At 38.2% G+C, this 16870-nt stretch overlaps 1 protein-coding gene across 7 annotated transcripts in view; it reads right to left on the minus strand.

Annotated features, from left to right (window-relative positions):
- garnl3 (GTPase activating Rap/RanGAP domain like 3) overlaps nucleotides 1-16870 on the minus strand; it is a 79850-nt gene that overhangs the window by 45383 nt on the left and 17597 nt on the right. For 5 of the 7 annotated variants that reach the window (XM_023338165.1, XM_023338160.1, XM_023338162.1 and 2 more), the window contains exon 2: nucleotides 3217-3286. In XM_023338165.1, the coding sequence (XP_023193933.1) occupies nucleotides 3217-3286 (70 nt within the window). Of the gene's footprint in view, nucleotides 1-3216; nucleotides 3287-3372; nucleotides 3408-13917; nucleotides 14217-16870 lie in introns of those variants that run through there. The other 2 variants (XM_023338161.1, XM_023338163.1) reach the window with 2 other exon arrangements.

The following is a 16870-nucleotide window of genomic DNA, read 5'->3' on the forward strand; positions in this document are numbered from 1 at the left end:
CCTGATAATTTGATTCAAATTGTTACGGTACGTCTGTCTCTTGTTGTGGATCCTACTAATACTAACTTTAAGGAAGTGTGTTATCACCTCCAAAGTAAAAGTGGATTTTTCATAAATAAAAACAGCATATTCAGAATAACATGCAGAACTGACACATTATGTGTGATTGATTTGGGATTTTCTATCAACCTCTGCAAGGCCAGATGTTACCTGGTTGCTGCAGAATATTTTTGCGAGCATGGCTGATATGCCTCTGTTTTCAATTGTGCTTCTGTGTATGTAAGTTCAGACAGCCCTAACATTTCACCTTCTCCATTAAGATGTTAATGCTATTTTCTAGACCATCACCTTTCAGCCATTAGTAGGACTATACCTGCAGAAACTGTACTCTACTTTTCATGAAGAATTATTGCAGTGATCAGCCAGAAGTTCATGTGATTTGTCTGGATATCAATTGATCAGCATATTTCTTGACACAGCATCAATGGTGAAGCACTTGTATGGTATTTGAATTTCAAATATATGCAGGTAGCATAACAAGGCCTGCACAAATTTAATAAATAATCCTCACTAGCAGGAGTCTGTTTTTAACACACGTCATTACTGACGGGATAAGAGTCTGTGTGGCTTGTTTATTAGAGGAGGAGGTGGGTAATGGAAAATTAATGACATGGCTTGATAAGCCCACACTGATGATCAGAAACAACCTCAGGGAGGAAAACCGCGTGTCGCCAAGCATACGTTCTATTTTTGAGCCTTGATTTCAAAGTGAAATTAAATCTTTGCTTTCGTGTGGGAAAGGAAATGTAATTGTTTGTCTGGATTTAAAAAAGGGAAATGGTTTTTGTAATGAGTTTAGAGTGCATATTGCTTTAAGCTGAATGAGCTCTGGTGCATTAGGTACGACGTGGACAACAAACAATTCCTTCCAAAGAAAGTAATAAACCCCCAAGCCCTGCTGTACTTGGCATGCATATTTGTCATTGGATTTTCATAAAATTCACAAAACTACCCAAAGGATCCATAAATGTCATGTTGGTTGAATGCAACCATATCTTCAGTGGGCTTTAGTTGATCCCTGCCAGGCTGTCCGTGTAGCAGAGCAGCATGGATTCTGTCATGGCGTAATTCGGCTTCATCCTTAGCATCTGTGCTGATGTGATGTTAATTGGATACTTGAAAAAAATGTCTTTATCCCAGAAAAGGATAATAGATTATTTTTTTAAAAAAGGCTTAAGGTGTCTTTTATAAAACTACTCACACCCTTTGAGTTTTTTTTCTTTCTTTTTTTTTACAATGCCACCTCAAATTTCAATACAACCTTTTGGGATTTTATGAGACAAACCAACAAAAAAGCAGTGCATAATTGTAAAGTGGAAGAAAAATGGGACATGGTGTTCATATTACTTTCTGAAAAGTGGGCCATGCTTTTATATCCAGTCCCTATTACTATGATACCTTGAAATAAAACCCAATGCTACCAATTGTCGCTTTATTTGTGAACAGAGTCCACCTGTGCAGAATTTACTCAGTATAAATCCAGATGTTCTGTGAAGGCCTCAGAGGTTTATTAGAAAATATTAGAGAACAATCAACATCATGAAAACCAAAGAATGCAAAAATAGGTCAGAGATGAAGTTGTGTAGAGGTTTAAAGAAAGTTTTTTTTATATGTATAAAACAAATTACCAAACTTTGACCATTCCCTGGAGGACTGTTACATTAATCATCCAAAAAAGGAGAAAACTATGGCACGACTGCCGACCTATAACTACGAACAGGAAAGCTGCTCATAGTTAGTATTTGAAGTAAACTCTTCAGGAACGGCAAATTAATTGAGACTGGGGTTTACCTCCCAGCAGACCAACAGTCCTAAAAAAACATTCACAGCTACAATAGAGAGATCCAGATCAAAGCACAGTCATGTGTTGGAATGGCCCAGTCAAAGTCTCTGACTAAATCCAGCTGATTATTTGCGACATAGATTTTAAAATTCGTGTTTACATGATCTAACCCCAGTTAAACTCCATACTCAATGGAAGGCGGTTCTGTCAAGTTTAGACTCATCATAAATATCCTTACTGTTAGTTGTGCTCTACTTTGTGTAGGTATGCCAGAAAATTCCCAACACAATTAATTTGAGTTTGTGATTGCAACGTGACAAAAAAAGGTGTGAATATCTTTGTATTGTTGCTAGCTTCTAACTAATGACCTATATACAGTATATATAACAGTAACAGTGTAACAGTATATATACAGTACATACTGTATATATACTGTATATATATATATATATACTGTATATACTGTATGTTATATAATGTTATCAATTTAAAAAATAAACTTGATGTTTTTTTTCTTCATGTCATATTCTTAATACATCAAGATGGCACAAATAAGACTTTCAAGCTTTCTGCTTCTTCAATTCAAGATTAAGGACAAACCACAGCCCACGTCTAGCAATCCATTAGAGACCCGCTTGATGCAAAAAGTAGTGGTGGCTTTGGATCATGTGAGGTTATTGGTGACATCATGGTGTCTCATATTCCCTCTCTATCTACTTTTATCACATGCGCTCTCGTCTCACGCAGCATCCCTGTATGAAGCGTCTGTCTGCTGGTGCTGATAGGGCAACATGTGGTTTCTCCGCGACACTAATCTATCGTCCACATGGTGTGTGGGGCTCATGGACAGACCCTCAATACGTCTCTGGTAGGAAGCACAATCACTCTACAGACTTCCTCCCCCTCCAGGCTATCAGCATGTACAGCTCACATTTAGTAGTGATGCACGCTCACACACACTCACGCACACCCGCACGCACAATCCCCTATGGCAACTGTGACTCAACAGCTTAGTAATCAACCACAAAAACCCACATTGTGCAGCACTTTTAGACCAGCAGAGTTAAAAAAGGCAAGAATTTTGGAGACGGAGGCAAGAGGAGCTGCACGTCACAGCGAGTGGCACACCTGTTGTGATGAACACCGGCAGAGCGTGGCTACGGACCACACCCAGTGTGTCGTGACTCACCAGCCACCCCTCTCCTCTGTTGTCCATCCACGAGAACAGACAGGAGGGGATGGCAGAGAGATTCAGAGACAGATAGGAAGGGAGGGGAGATCATAAAATAAAATAACTAGTGGAGGGAGGGAGTGGTCACACTGAGAAGCAAAGAGAGCAACAGGCTGATGGGGGCATTGTGGGTGGGACTCACCAGCTCGACCGAACCATAGTGTTTCCTGCTGAAGTCTCCACGCCTGCAGCCCAGGTCCTCTGAGGCGGAGCTGGAACACAAACGTATGGTCAGACACATGGCCTACATCACACCACACACAAAACACACACAGAAAAACACAGACATCACACATACACAAGTGGCAGCCGAAGCATTTGATTTTCCTTTAACCCCCACTTCTCACACCCTGACTACTTGTTCACTGGCATCTCGTTCTAACTACGCCCGCACTCGTTCCCTTCCGCTTTCCTTCCATCCTTCCTGAACGCGTCTTCGTCGGTGTGTTGGAGCTGCCGCCGGTGGCATGGGGACTGGCCAGAAGCAGCAGCCAACCCACTGCTGATTGAGATGTCGGCCCTGATTGAATTAGGCCTCGGTGATAGATGGGGGACCTGCTGGGGCAGCTAGCTGATGGTTAAAGCACCAAGATGCACACAGTTTTGAAGTTACAGTTGCAATTTGACCTCAGTAAAGCAAAGACGTTGCGCTCAAGAGTGAAAATTATATGTTTCTGTTCAGTTTTCATTCATTGAACATAAACTCGCAGAAAAATTTAAATATGCACTCATGTGCAACTCATATAGTAAAAATATTTTGAGATTTTGGAAAATGCAGGACACAGAAACAGCTTCTGTTGGTAGAGATGGCATCATGCTTTAGGGCTGTTTCGCTGCCATTGGTACTGGCATAGAGAACAGAATATTAAAAATGGAGGACTCCCTCCAGTTCCCTTAACCTCACAAGGATCTCTAACCTCAAGGATATCTAGCAAGAACTAGATATTTGAAACTTTAACATAACTGCCTATCTTGATGGGAAAGTGATCTGATCACAAACCAAAACTGGTTTAGGAATAAAAATAATGGTGTGAGGAAGGTTTTTTTTAACAGTATTATCCCAAAATTGACCAGTGCAGCAGTTGGTTACCACGGAAACTGTGGACGCAGGCTGCTGAGAGACAGATGAAGGAGTCACAGTTATTTTTTTTAGGCAAGCCCAGCTGTGACGCGAGAGTGACAGTCTGACAAAAGCTACTCGCCTATCAAGCCCTGTTTTATCTCCTATATCTGAAGAAACATGCAACACATGTCCTCTGAAAACAATAATTGTTTCAGTTTGTATATTTTTTATGATATAAATGTTTATGTCTTCCATCTCAAGCTATGAGCTGAACATTCAAACAGCCTTTAGATGTTTGATAAAGCACATGTTGAACAAAAAAAAAAAATCTATTTGTATCTAAGTTATTTCGCTGTATCTTCTTGGGGAATCAGATAATTATGTCAATTCTATATCAAAAGCACAAATGAATTTTTGAAAACGGTCAAAATTGCTCCATCAATCTAATCAGCAAATGTTTTTTAAGCAAAATAAGTACATGTGCTTAACCATTGTTTCTACTCCGAAGGAAAAGGTGTATCCATAATATTTTTGCATTATTATATCACAACAGAATTTTTATTGCATCTAAAGCCACAGTTTCTTCAATCCTCAGAAACCTTTACATGAGAGACTCAGTTTCAAGGTGCAGAATCTGGCTTCTTTTTCTTCTACATTTTGAGGTTAAATTTGAAATGTAAAAAGTTTATGTAATTGTCCTTCAGTATGCAACAGAAATAGGTAACAGTAATAGACTTCCTTATAAATACACACAACATTCTATGTAGATAACCACTACTGTATATGCAAACGCCAAAACCTTTCTATAGTTTTTCAGAATAAAATTGTTTCAGAACAGCAGTAATGTGATTCAGCCTAGCTCCGCAGGTGAGATACTGACTACAGATACGAGCTCCACAGATCACAAAAACAATCTTTAGGTTCCAGCTGGTGAGCAGATCTTTTCCCCTTCAAATATTTGTAAACACAAATCCATCTTGCTCTACGATTACAGATGAATAATAAAGAAAACTAGTCACAGATGCAGCTAATTATTTGTTTATGTCGGCTGTGTGATGCAATCGCTGGCAAAAAGAGCGCGCAGTATTACTTTACAGGATAGTGACCCTTCAAGGACCTTGTCTGAAACCATAGTTATAATGCTGCAGCACTGAAGAGCCTCAGTATTACTCTTTATTTTCAGGAACAATGATCACATTACTATTGATCAAAGGGCTAAAATCTTTTAAACAAATTAAATAACAGAGAACAAACTGGGTATGATGATAAATTAAGCTGTCCGTACAGTGTGAGTAGTGCTCTTCAAGTTCCCTCTAAGGAAAATAATAATAATTGATGGTTTTTAAGATCCAAAGCACAGTTCAAACACAAAGGTTCGAAGTTTAACACCTCGCAAAACGCAGTGAAGTTACACAGCTGTCCCGTCACACAGCTAGCACAGGCAGAGCAGAAAAATAATTATGTTCTCACCATTAGCGATGCCACAAAAGACAGTCTACTCTCCATAAATGTAACGGTTACGGTGGGATTGTGAGGGAGATACATTCACTCTGCTTTCAAAGCAGCAACTGTTAAAAAAAAGTTACAACTTAACATTTTTGTTAGACGGCTTCATGGAAATATTTTACAGAAACTAAGCAATCACTATTAATTTAGACATATCTTATTGTTTGAATGCAACACTGACACTACCTTAAGCTGACAGCTTAAGCTCAAGCTGTCTCCATGTCGTGACAGTATAACATGTGACAATCTGTGAAAAAATAAAATAAAATAAATCGAGCCTCTCTGGGGGACCAGGTGTAGCTTAGCAGAAAGCAAGAGGGAGGGTATAGGAAGTGCATACACCAGGGTGACTCTGATTGGTCCTTTCAGGCAGAATGGTCTATTTCTGCAGATAGCAGTAGGACCACCAGGAGGAGGCAGAGGAGATTGATTTGTTCTTCACCTATTAGGTGTCTCATCCTGTCAGCACATAGAAATAGTTTTAACAATTATGTAAACAGTGTATTTTTTTTATAAAAGCTACGAACTGCAGCTTTAATTCCTATTCTTTTGTGAAGCACAGAGCATAAAACCAGGAAAGAGTTGTCCAAACGTCTGTTATGAATTCAACTTCAAATTCAGTTTTCCAAAAGGACACTCTATTATTTTTGTAACAGCAAAGATGTGAGATTGTACTGCACATAACCTGGTCCATAAATCTTCCATAAAACCTCATAAATTTAATTCTATAGATACTATAAAATTATTTAGGGCTCTGGGAATCATTTAGGGAGCTTAGGACAGCTCATTGTTGAGAATAAATAATTTTGTGTTTTCCTTCTGTCTCTTTTAGCTAGTTGCTAAGCTAAACCTAAAGGAAATGACATGTTAGGAAATGCAAACGAGAGCTAGGGTTAAAGGAAATGACACACTAGGGAACGCCCTAGCTTAGATAGAGAGTAACAAAGCAGATCACAAACTCTTCTTGGTTGCCATTTTGTCTTGCTAACTCCTAAAGGGAGCATGAAAAATGGACCAACTGTATTTTGGTATTAATAAATGGAATTCATGAATTCAACTCACTGACTCTCTTTCAACCTCATACATCAAGAACTCAGCATGGAGAATGGAGAATTCTCCACGTCATCTATAGCCATTTCTTTCATCTCCTATTTGTCTATTATTGTGCTCATTGTGTACTAAGAAGGCCAAAAAACCAAATTATTATATTGTATGATCTCTATCATTGAATATTTTGCTCCTTCACTGTATGAACCTATAAATAGAAACATATGTCGATCTGGTTGCATTGCCCAGAATTGTTGGTCTGATTATAAACCACAGGAAAAAAAAGAGAGAAACTCAGCGGTTTAAAGACTTTCGACCAGAACGTGTTAATCTCATCTGTCATTTCCAGACCAGAATAGAGCATAACATCAAATCCTTCCAGCAAATTTAAAGGTCAACCCAAAAATGTTTGCCAATGTGCCTAGAATTTCTCTAGATGGAAACCTTTTTGTGTAAACACTCCCTAGAGGTGCCAGAACTGTTTTTTCCTCTTTAGCCAAAGTTTAGGGAACACAGGTGAAAGCGAGAAGTCTGGCAAGACAAGATGTTTTCATGGCTCAACTCTATTCATCGTCACTGAGCACATTGTTATAGCTTTACATATCAAACATTCAACCTCTGCTTTTTGCCTTTTTAGAGCCACACCTGAATAAATACCAGGATACTTAATCTGCAACGCCTGAAATAGACTCTCCTTTAAATAAAGGGAACATGCCCTACTTCTCAGGAAAGATCCATGGTTTCAGATTTGGGGTTACTGATTTGCAGCCAGATTGCATCAAAGTCAGCCAATGATGCTTTAAATTACAGCAGAATAAAATTTTGTGAATGGTGCCAGAAAGAGAAAACCAGCAAAAGATGAAAAAGTGACCTCCAGGTTGGCTTTCTGTATGATTTGAATTAAATCAAAGTGTCTTAAAATACCTAATAAAAGTAATTGCTCCCAAAAAGTTAAATGAAAAAAAAAAAACAGACAATGTCCAGTCCTCCCGGAAAAGGTTTTAAGTTGCAGATAACACGAATAACCTAGTTTTCTGTATTTTCTACAAAACAAAAACATAATGGACTGACAAACCCCAACATCCTAGTAAACCCTGAACATCACCCTTGTTCATGATTTAGGCAGATCTACAATACCGTTAGCCTGTGTTTCAGTGGAAACCTTTAATTACTCTTAATTTAAAATAACCAAAATTAAATTACAGTTTTTATCTCGATACCGCTCAATCCTACTTTTCACATTTCCAGAAGTAACATTTGAAGAGAAAAAAACTGAGGGAAAAAAAAAACTTGTACATGACCGCCAGGATAAAACCATGGCAGCAGCAGCAGCAGCATTATGCTGTGGGGATTCAACAGCAGAGACAGAGTTGGTCAGGAAGATGGATGGAGCTAAATACAAGGCGATTCTGGAAGGAAGCTTCCTAAAAGCTGCACAGAGCATAAAAAAGGACACAGATTATCCACCTTTCAGGAGGACAACGACCCCAAACATTCAGTCAGAACTACAGTGGAATGGTCTAGTTAAAGGTACTCATCTCTTCGGTTCGTCCAGTCCAAATTAGACATAAATCCACTGCAGATTCTAATAATTTATGTTCAGAGCTGCTCCTCAATCCAAGTTGGCAAACTGAGTTATTTTGCAAACAAGAATGGACAAAAATTTTGGTCTCTAGTTTTACAAAGCTGGCTGACATACCTGCAGCGGGAATTGCAGCAAATGATTTACTCAGACCGAATGCTCCCTGAACATATTAGATTTTTATTTGTACAACTTTTGAAAATAGGGTTCCTTGTTCCTTTCCATTTCATAACCATAAGCTACTTTTGTAAGATTCTACTGTAAATAATACCTTTGACTGAATCTGTCAAAGTCTTTACTGGGCTATAACTTACATTTAAAAAGGATGTTTTATACCTTTTGCAAACCTTGTGTTTCTATCCACTTGGCCGCCAAAGAGCCTTTAGCTCTGGCTGACATTCTGGTCCATACCCACTTCTCTGCTTCTGTTTCCACCGAGAGTAAGGTTGTTAATACATAATTCACGATGGAGCTATAAGAACACATTTGTGCATCGATACTATGGCACACATCCATCACTGCACCTTTACTGTCCTTGCTTTCTATCTCAGCGCAATCGAAACCTTCACATTGTTTTTTTTGTTTGTTTTGCTCTTGCCTTTCCACTTAGCACCCAAGTCACATTTTCCCTTACCCTTTGCTGTTCCTTTGCAGAGAGCGTCATGAAATGACAATTCTGCATCTCAGGGGAATTGGATCAATTAATACAACCCCACCGTGGTTAATAAAAACCACTTTTACCCCTTTTGTCTCTCTTGTGTAGACTTTATGAGTTTATAGCGTCCTGCCATGATTTAAGGTGCTCCAAGTAGGTTTGGATAATTATAAAGGTGAGAATATTTGGCTTTTTAAGCCCTTAGTATTACTACGCCACTTAATTCTGAGGTTTTACACATTAGGACATAATAAAATGTCCCCTGATCTTCACCAGGCCATAAAATTAGGTGACTTCAACCTTGAATGGACAAATTACACCATGACAATACATATTATTTTATTCTACATAATAAAATCTGATCTAAAGGGTTTCACCTCTTAAGTCTTCTACATCGTTACGGAAAAATATTGACCATTTATTTATATCCCTTTGCTTCAGTTTAGAAAAGTTTGTGGGCATTTGTAAAAACAACAACAAAAAAAGAAATGCTGGAGATCTTGTAATATCTTAACTGGAGATATTAGTAAGTTGGTGCAACTCATCACTTTTTTTGTCAAGTTTTTGTAGTCAATACCATAGTTTTCTTCCATTTATTCAGGAATAAGGAACAATTAAGACTGATAACTGTAGGAATTCAGCTAAATCCCAAATCAGGATCATCATCATAAGCGTGGTGGAGCACACATCTCCGTTTCAGCTTAATGTTGAAAAGGAGCTTTTGTTTTTCAACTTTTGATATTCCTTCAAAGGAAATTTCACAAAACGAAGTTACATCTTCTCATTCTTAGGAAAAGATGTTCATCAGAGATCAGATACAGATTCGTCGACACGCCCATTTTCCGACACAAAAACGTTGGCTTTTTTTTCCAACATGAATGACAACAAAGCATAAAATGTCATATGTCGTACTTTTGTTTCACCTGTATTTATCTGCTTATCTGAGCTGGAGATTAGACTGTTACATAAAACCTAAGCACTGATGTTAGGAGTAGTTGCTTTGAAGCGTTGCTGTTCTGTCCATGCAAAAACATTGACACCTGCTGGTTTCATTTGAGCAGATTTTCTTCTTTTTTTTAACCTAATAATTAGCAGTAAAAAGGAAATATACTTTTTACAGACTGAAAATGTGTGTTAGTCTTCAAAAGTGAAATCCTGTTTTATAATTTTATCTATTTCAGGGATATTTTAGCCCATGTAAGAGGTGTATAACCTGCGGTGAACCAAAAGCTGTTTTTGCTGAACATTGTCTGTGAGACCAGACAGCTGCAAACTCCCCAAGCTGTGCTGACATCTACAAAGAGGAAGAACAAGCTGAGGGATTAAAGTGCTTGGAGGCTGATGAAGAACATGTACCTGTCAGCAGAGCTGTGGGAGAGCAAACCACACTCAAGATTTCAGCTCAAACTCGTATCAGAATTCAAAACTGGACCCGGAAACACTAATCTAGCATCTGGATTTAGTGTTTAAAAAAACAAAACAGTCCCCGATCAAGTAGAGTAAAGCAAGGATTCAATGTAAAGAAGATCCCAACTTTCTTAAGTTCCTCATCTAAGAGTCAAAGTTGTGTTTAACTTTATTAGTTTACATTCTTTCCAATTCACCACAACCACATCTAGATGCTAGTGTCTGTTTGTTGTGGCTCAGCGCTTTACTTGATAAAATAAATAAGACGTAAAATCCGTTTTCTTAGCTGAGGTCTCTTGCGCTCTCAGTAGTTTTTCCTGGTGATGAAACAATAAATCTAAAGCCATACAGTCATGTAAAGAAAGCAGGATAACTCATTAAATATTAAATCCTTTGAAAAGAAATATTCACTTATAGATTTCTAATCTAATCCACTTTTTAAATTTTTACCCAGAAAAGATGAATGAATGCTTTAACAAGCTGGTGGTACCAGAATTGTTTCACGACTTAGAAGGTGATATTGAAAGACTTTGTTTTATTTCTTAGAAGTTGGACTTGGTTCTGGGAATGTTGTAACGAGCTACAATATGGCCTTCAGAGTAACATCATATAAATTGAGGTAGTTTGGCAATTCGTCGACTCCGTCAGAGTTTTTAGCTGACAGTGTGACTCTTTCAGAGATAGTGTTGACAAATCTCACTTAAATGTGCAGTTAATTCATTTTAATGTATTTTACATAAATGGCTTTACTTCACATGTATCAAGTTTTTCTTTTTACTCACTATTTTGTCACCACCTTCAGTTCTGTGTCAACTCCGTCATGCACAGTCAACTCCGTCAGATGGACCTTATGTTGTTTTTTGTTTTAATTAATATTTATTTTGTTTCTTGAGAAGCATTTGTCTGTAAAACTGAGTAAAAATATCAGTAATAGAGTCATTAAAAAAATTATTTTATATTTATTTTTGTCAGATGGTGATGACAAAGTTCTGGGTCAGATCCATTAAAAATGTAACTTTCAAAATAATGTTGCAACTGGGAGCCTGCAGCTTAGCATCTTTACATTTCCAAAACATTATTTGTCATATTTGTGTGCATAAGATTGAGGAATAATTTTTAAATAAATTGGGGAAAATTTAAACCCATTTTGTCCCACTTCCTCCAGAATCAGTGACTAAATTTTAAAAAATCATAATGCCTCAGAGCTGAGGGGCAGTTTGAATCCACATACTGCCATGCTACCACTGTTTGCAACCTGGTTGGTGTTGCTGTGTCAGACTTAGGGCATGCTGCACAGCACATTTTGATTGTCAGGAGTAAAACAGTTCCTATGCTTGCCCTGCATTTAAAGCTGCTCTTATGTTTCTACATCACTTGAACTTTGCAATCCAGTATCCAGACGTTCACTCTCTGGCAACCTAATGGATGTTGGCCAAAGAAAAATTACTCTGAAAGCCCAGGCCAGAGACAAATGGCTCAGAAACAGACAGGTAAGATGGATATTCATTACTGAACTGCTCTACACTGTAATAGAGTATGGGAGAGGTTACAAATTATGGTTTCTGTCACAGCAGAGTGGACAGTATTCACTGAAATGCTTCATTTGTGTAAACTATAGTTCTGCTCTGACAGTTGTCATTCTAGGCTTCCAGCTGTTTTCCAAATCAAGGCCTCTTTTAATTATACGTTATTCATTAGACTCATTAATGAGTCTAAATAATAAGAATGATTATTCAACAAAACAAAACAAATAAACAAACAAAAAAAAAACAACTAATGTCACCAAGAAAGCAAATAGTTCACCTATTTTTTCAAAAAGTGAGGAACTGCAGAGGCTACAGCCCCCCCTTGTGGTGGCTGAAGGATACGACTTAACATTGACTGTAGAAAAAGCAGCCAAGTTCATGGTGTCATTCTACATAAGCAGATATGTTAATTGTGGAAGATGACAAAAAAAAAACACACACACCTATAATCAGTAACAATTTCTGTTTACAGATAAACTTGCATCTACTCTACAGCACAGCAATCTGCTACAGGAAGTTAGAAGTAACAGTAAATGTATTTGTATATCCATGACAAACATTTGTGATATTTAAAGTGAGAGCTTTAAATATCAGTGCTTCTGAGAAGATAACCTTAAAACTATAAGATTAAAGTTCCCTCAAAGGGTTCCTCAAAAAAATGGGAAGGTGGTCAGAAATTAAAGCAATATGACTTTGCAGTTTATTTACTCAGGAGCAAATAAAGGTCTTTCTTAAATGCATGTTTTAAAAATCCCAAAAGCTCTTTTGTAATCATCAAATTGGCTACGTTCAGAAATTGTGAAAACATCCAACACTGGAAGAGTTGTAGCTAAAATGAAACTACAGCTTACACGTGTGTGTGCAGTAATTTGGCCTTCCCAAGGTTTTTTAAAAGGCTGCAGTTTTAACTCACTGAAATCTTTTTTCATATTATTCTTACACCTTAAAGTAATTCTAATAAACCCTAGGGAAATGTCCACACTGAGCAGTTTTCTGAGAACCAATGCAGCACTGTTAAACCCCTAACCTTTTGCTGTGCACTGCCCCGTCAGCTGGCTAAAAGATGGCTACTTAGCCTCCTTTATAACAAGAGAAAAAAACATATTTTTGGTTAGATATACTTTTGGCACAGGTTTTTGGAGCAAAACCAGAACAACATCAAAAAATGAATACTACGCTATAACAACTTTAAAAAAATTTAACCCTAATTTTAACTGTATTAATTACCTTAGGTATTACTATTCTGTTTCAAATAAGCAATTCCTATGATGTAGGACACAATTAAAATCTTAATGATCATCATCAACAGCCTCTCAGAATTTGAAGAAGTTGTTTTCATTTAATAAATCTGTTGACTTTCATCCTTTCTCTCTGTCTCTCTCTCTAAAAAAAGAGCTGCTGTGGCGCCACCAGCAAAAAGCTGGACCTAACCTTGGACTGAACCAGAACCAAACTGTCCATTTTTCAGCCCTAATGCCTGAATTCATTGCAAGCACATGTGTCATCTCTCTCTATTTATTTATGTCTGTGCCTTTTTGCTCTGGCTATATGCACTTAACCCTCCCCCCCTTCTCTACCTTCAGACAAAAGCATGACATGAATAATTCATATTTTTTCCGTGTACACATAATGTGTGCGCTGTTGGCGGGAAGGGCATATCAGTCAAAGAATTTGTATTGTTCTGAAACTAAAGCGCGAACCTGAAGCATTGTTTAATTAAAAGGCTGGATTAATTGGAGACTTGTAGATTCAGAGTCATCCAAATATCCGCAAAAAGGGAGAATAAATATCACTTTATACATGCAGAAACCTAAAAAGTCTCTTTTGAAAAGCCAGTTTGGTAAAAAAAAAAAATTTAAATCGCTTAAACAGTGCAACAAATGCTCCACACACCGGAGCAGGTGTAAAGCTTTGCCTCAACTGCTTTGGGCTGCGTAACACAAGCTGCAGGAATACGACAGAGAGGAACGACAAGACAGAGGAGTACGAGCATTCAACAGATGATCGCCGTCATGCATTCACACAGGTACGAGAGCAGAATTGAGTTGTTCCGTTACCGCTGATTGAAAGTCAACAGTTTGCTAGAGGCGGGGTCCACACTGTTCATGTCCCCATGCGATGCGAGGTCCAGCGGACGAGGCGGCAGCAAACAGACCCCCGGAGTGTTTTAGTTTCTCCCTCTCTCTCTATAACTCTCTCTCTATCTCTCTCTCTCTCCGTCTGAGAGCGCAGGGACATCCACTGCTGCGCAAACTCCCGAGAAAACAGCTGATCGCGCAGGCCGGGCTGGTGGTCTCCGACCGCTCAGTGAGTGAACACCCACACTGTTCACTCACTGCTTAAGATGATGAAGCGGAACGACTCTGTCAAAGGAGCTGTGTGTTTACTGTGCTATCTCTGCTCCCCCCCCCCCCCCCCCCCCCCCGCCACACACACACAACACACACACACACACTACTCTCCTCCCCCCCCCCCCGTTCTCTTTCTCTCTCTCTCACACACACACGCACACACACACTAACATGCATGGTGCATTTCTGGTCACCACCGTTTTTTTAAAATTTATTTCCCCTTTCCTGCGCTTGGTTAGAGATGGATTAGCCGGAGGCTCTGCTCTGCAGACCATAGAGCCTCATTCAGCTTATTCTTCTTGATTTGCTGCTGTTATGTCACCGTCAATTAGGAAGTTGACCTCTGAACCTGGAGCAGGGAGCAGCAGTGAGCCCTTAGACACTGTATGAAAAAACCCCAAAACAAAACATGTTTTCACTTTTTTCCCGTCACTATTAATGCTGTGCTGTGTTTAAGTTTGGCATTGTTTCCTTCACACATGAGGATCCCTACTCGACAAAGTCACTAGAAAACATCCAAAGTCCAGAAAGTTTGAAATGATTTGCATAAGTTGGAACCGTGCAAAGAAAAATTCTTGTTTTAACTTTACGTTAAAACTAATTACACTGTGTCAAAATTGATCAAAAGTCACTTCCCCACTATATATTTTTTCTTTTTCTTCATTCATTTAAGACGCCTATCTGCCTCATGTGATGTCATCATATCAAATAAGTACAAAGTGGAAATAACTTTTTTCATCTTCAGTGTGCCGAGTGTTTTGTGAAATCCTGTGATGGGAATCTATATTTCCTTACCCAGTTGGGTTTTCATCGCCACTGTACACTTGTCAACAGAATAAAAAAAAAAACAGCACGAGTTGGTATCTTTAAAAGCCCTTAAGTAGTTTGCAGTCATCCATTTCCAATCGTAAAAGTGAGATGAATCTAGCAGGTTTACTGTTCACTGAATATCGATGCTAATAAGACTGGTTGATGTTGTCCTTCTCACAACGTGTCATGATCGTCCCACTTATCTGCTACCAAGTCTTGCCACAGACGTTCTAAACAACAGACCCAGACCATGATGAAACGATTTACCACCTTATCGCTCACTCTTAGCCGTCTCATCTTTTAACCTCATAAAGGTATTTTTATAAGAAAATCAAAAAAGGTTCTGCACCACCTTAACGTTTGTGGTACTTTATCTAGTGCAATCCAGTTACCATTTATCGCATTTTAGCTCCTATTGCTGAAGCTGTATTGCATAATTACTGCAAGCTAGAGCCAAATAAATGCCTAGCTGTGGGCAACAACAGCACATCAGCATTAGCCCATTCTATGAGTTTAATGTGGAGTGTGGAGTGACCCTTATTGTTGTTATATGTATGGAGAAAATTTTGTTGTCCTGTCTGCAACTCCTTCTCCAGGGTTGCCAGTGAACAGCAGTCTTCTTAACAGATTTTCCTCCGTGCATTTGCAGTTCCCCCTTCACGGAGAATAGGACTTCAAGTTCAAGGAGTATGGATGTTTCTGCAAGGCACTTCATGTGTTTTGTGTGAGTTGGCATCATAAACAGCGACAATAACTGCATCTTCCTTGATTCTCTTCCTTCCTTTCCGTTTTTGCAAGTTTTAAAAATAATAAATAACACCTGACGTATAGAAATCTCTGCTGTTAATGTAAGCTGAACATTCATATTTTATATTTTGAGAGAGTTGGAATTGAAAGTTGAGTCTACAACTTTTTTTTTTTCCCATGAAACATGTAGGAGCCCAGGTTAGCAAAGAGTATTACCTCCACTTTCATTCTGGAGTCAAACCAGTATTTTTCCTTCCATTATCGCCAATTGAGCTCACTGCTCAATTACATATTGAATTAAAGGCCTTCAATGCAATAAGGTCACTTTGTTGGACATGCAGTAGATTAATACATTGGTTTGTCCAATGCTGGTTATGTGGTCACCAAAATATATTTTTATTATGTTTAGACAGAGTAAAATCAATGCATGTAAAAGACTATTTTATCACCAGTTATTGTGAATGAGCTTAAATAAACTTATGTGATATTATTACTAGTAATTATTACTAATACTATTTCTAGATGCTTTGTCTTCTTTCGAAAACACAAAGCATCAGTCAGCAGGAGTAATTTTCTTAAAATATTACTTAATCGCATTGCTGTTTGACCAGGCTTTTTTTTTGTTGTTGTTGTTAGGACCGTAAATTTGGCACTGAACTAGATTTCTGTTACTGTAATTGTTTCTATTGCTCAAGCAGGATATGAATAAAATCCTTTTGTAAAAGCATCAGAGTGGAAATGAACCAGAGCAATGTCTTCCAAAATTACTTTTGGGTATAAATTTCTCTCTCTTTTATTTCCCCTGATAGTGTTGCCCTGCTAAATTGGTGCCATGTAATAAGAATAATAAAAAAAGAGAGAGTGTTTCCAAAATGACAAAAAAAAAAAAAAATTAAACTCTTTAATGTCTACTACAATAAATTGAAATTGGTTTTCATTAGTCGGCGTGTGTAATAACAATGAGAAGAGCATCTGGGAAGCAGAAGACACTTAAAGAAAGCAGAAGGACAGGAGAACAACAAAAAAAGAGAAAAACACAGAGTAGATTTTAATCCTTCACTCTACGCCGCCCCTCCTTTTGACACTGGTCGCAATCTCAATT

This window comes from Xiphophorus maculatus, chromosome 8 (genome assembly GCF_002775205.1).
Source record: "Xiphophorus maculatus strain JP 163 A chromosome 8, X_maculatus-5.0-male, whole genome shotgun sequence".
Taxonomy (NCBI): domain Eukaryota; kingdom Metazoa; phylum Chordata; class Actinopteri; order Cyprinodontiformes; family Poeciliidae; genus Xiphophorus; species Xiphophorus maculatus.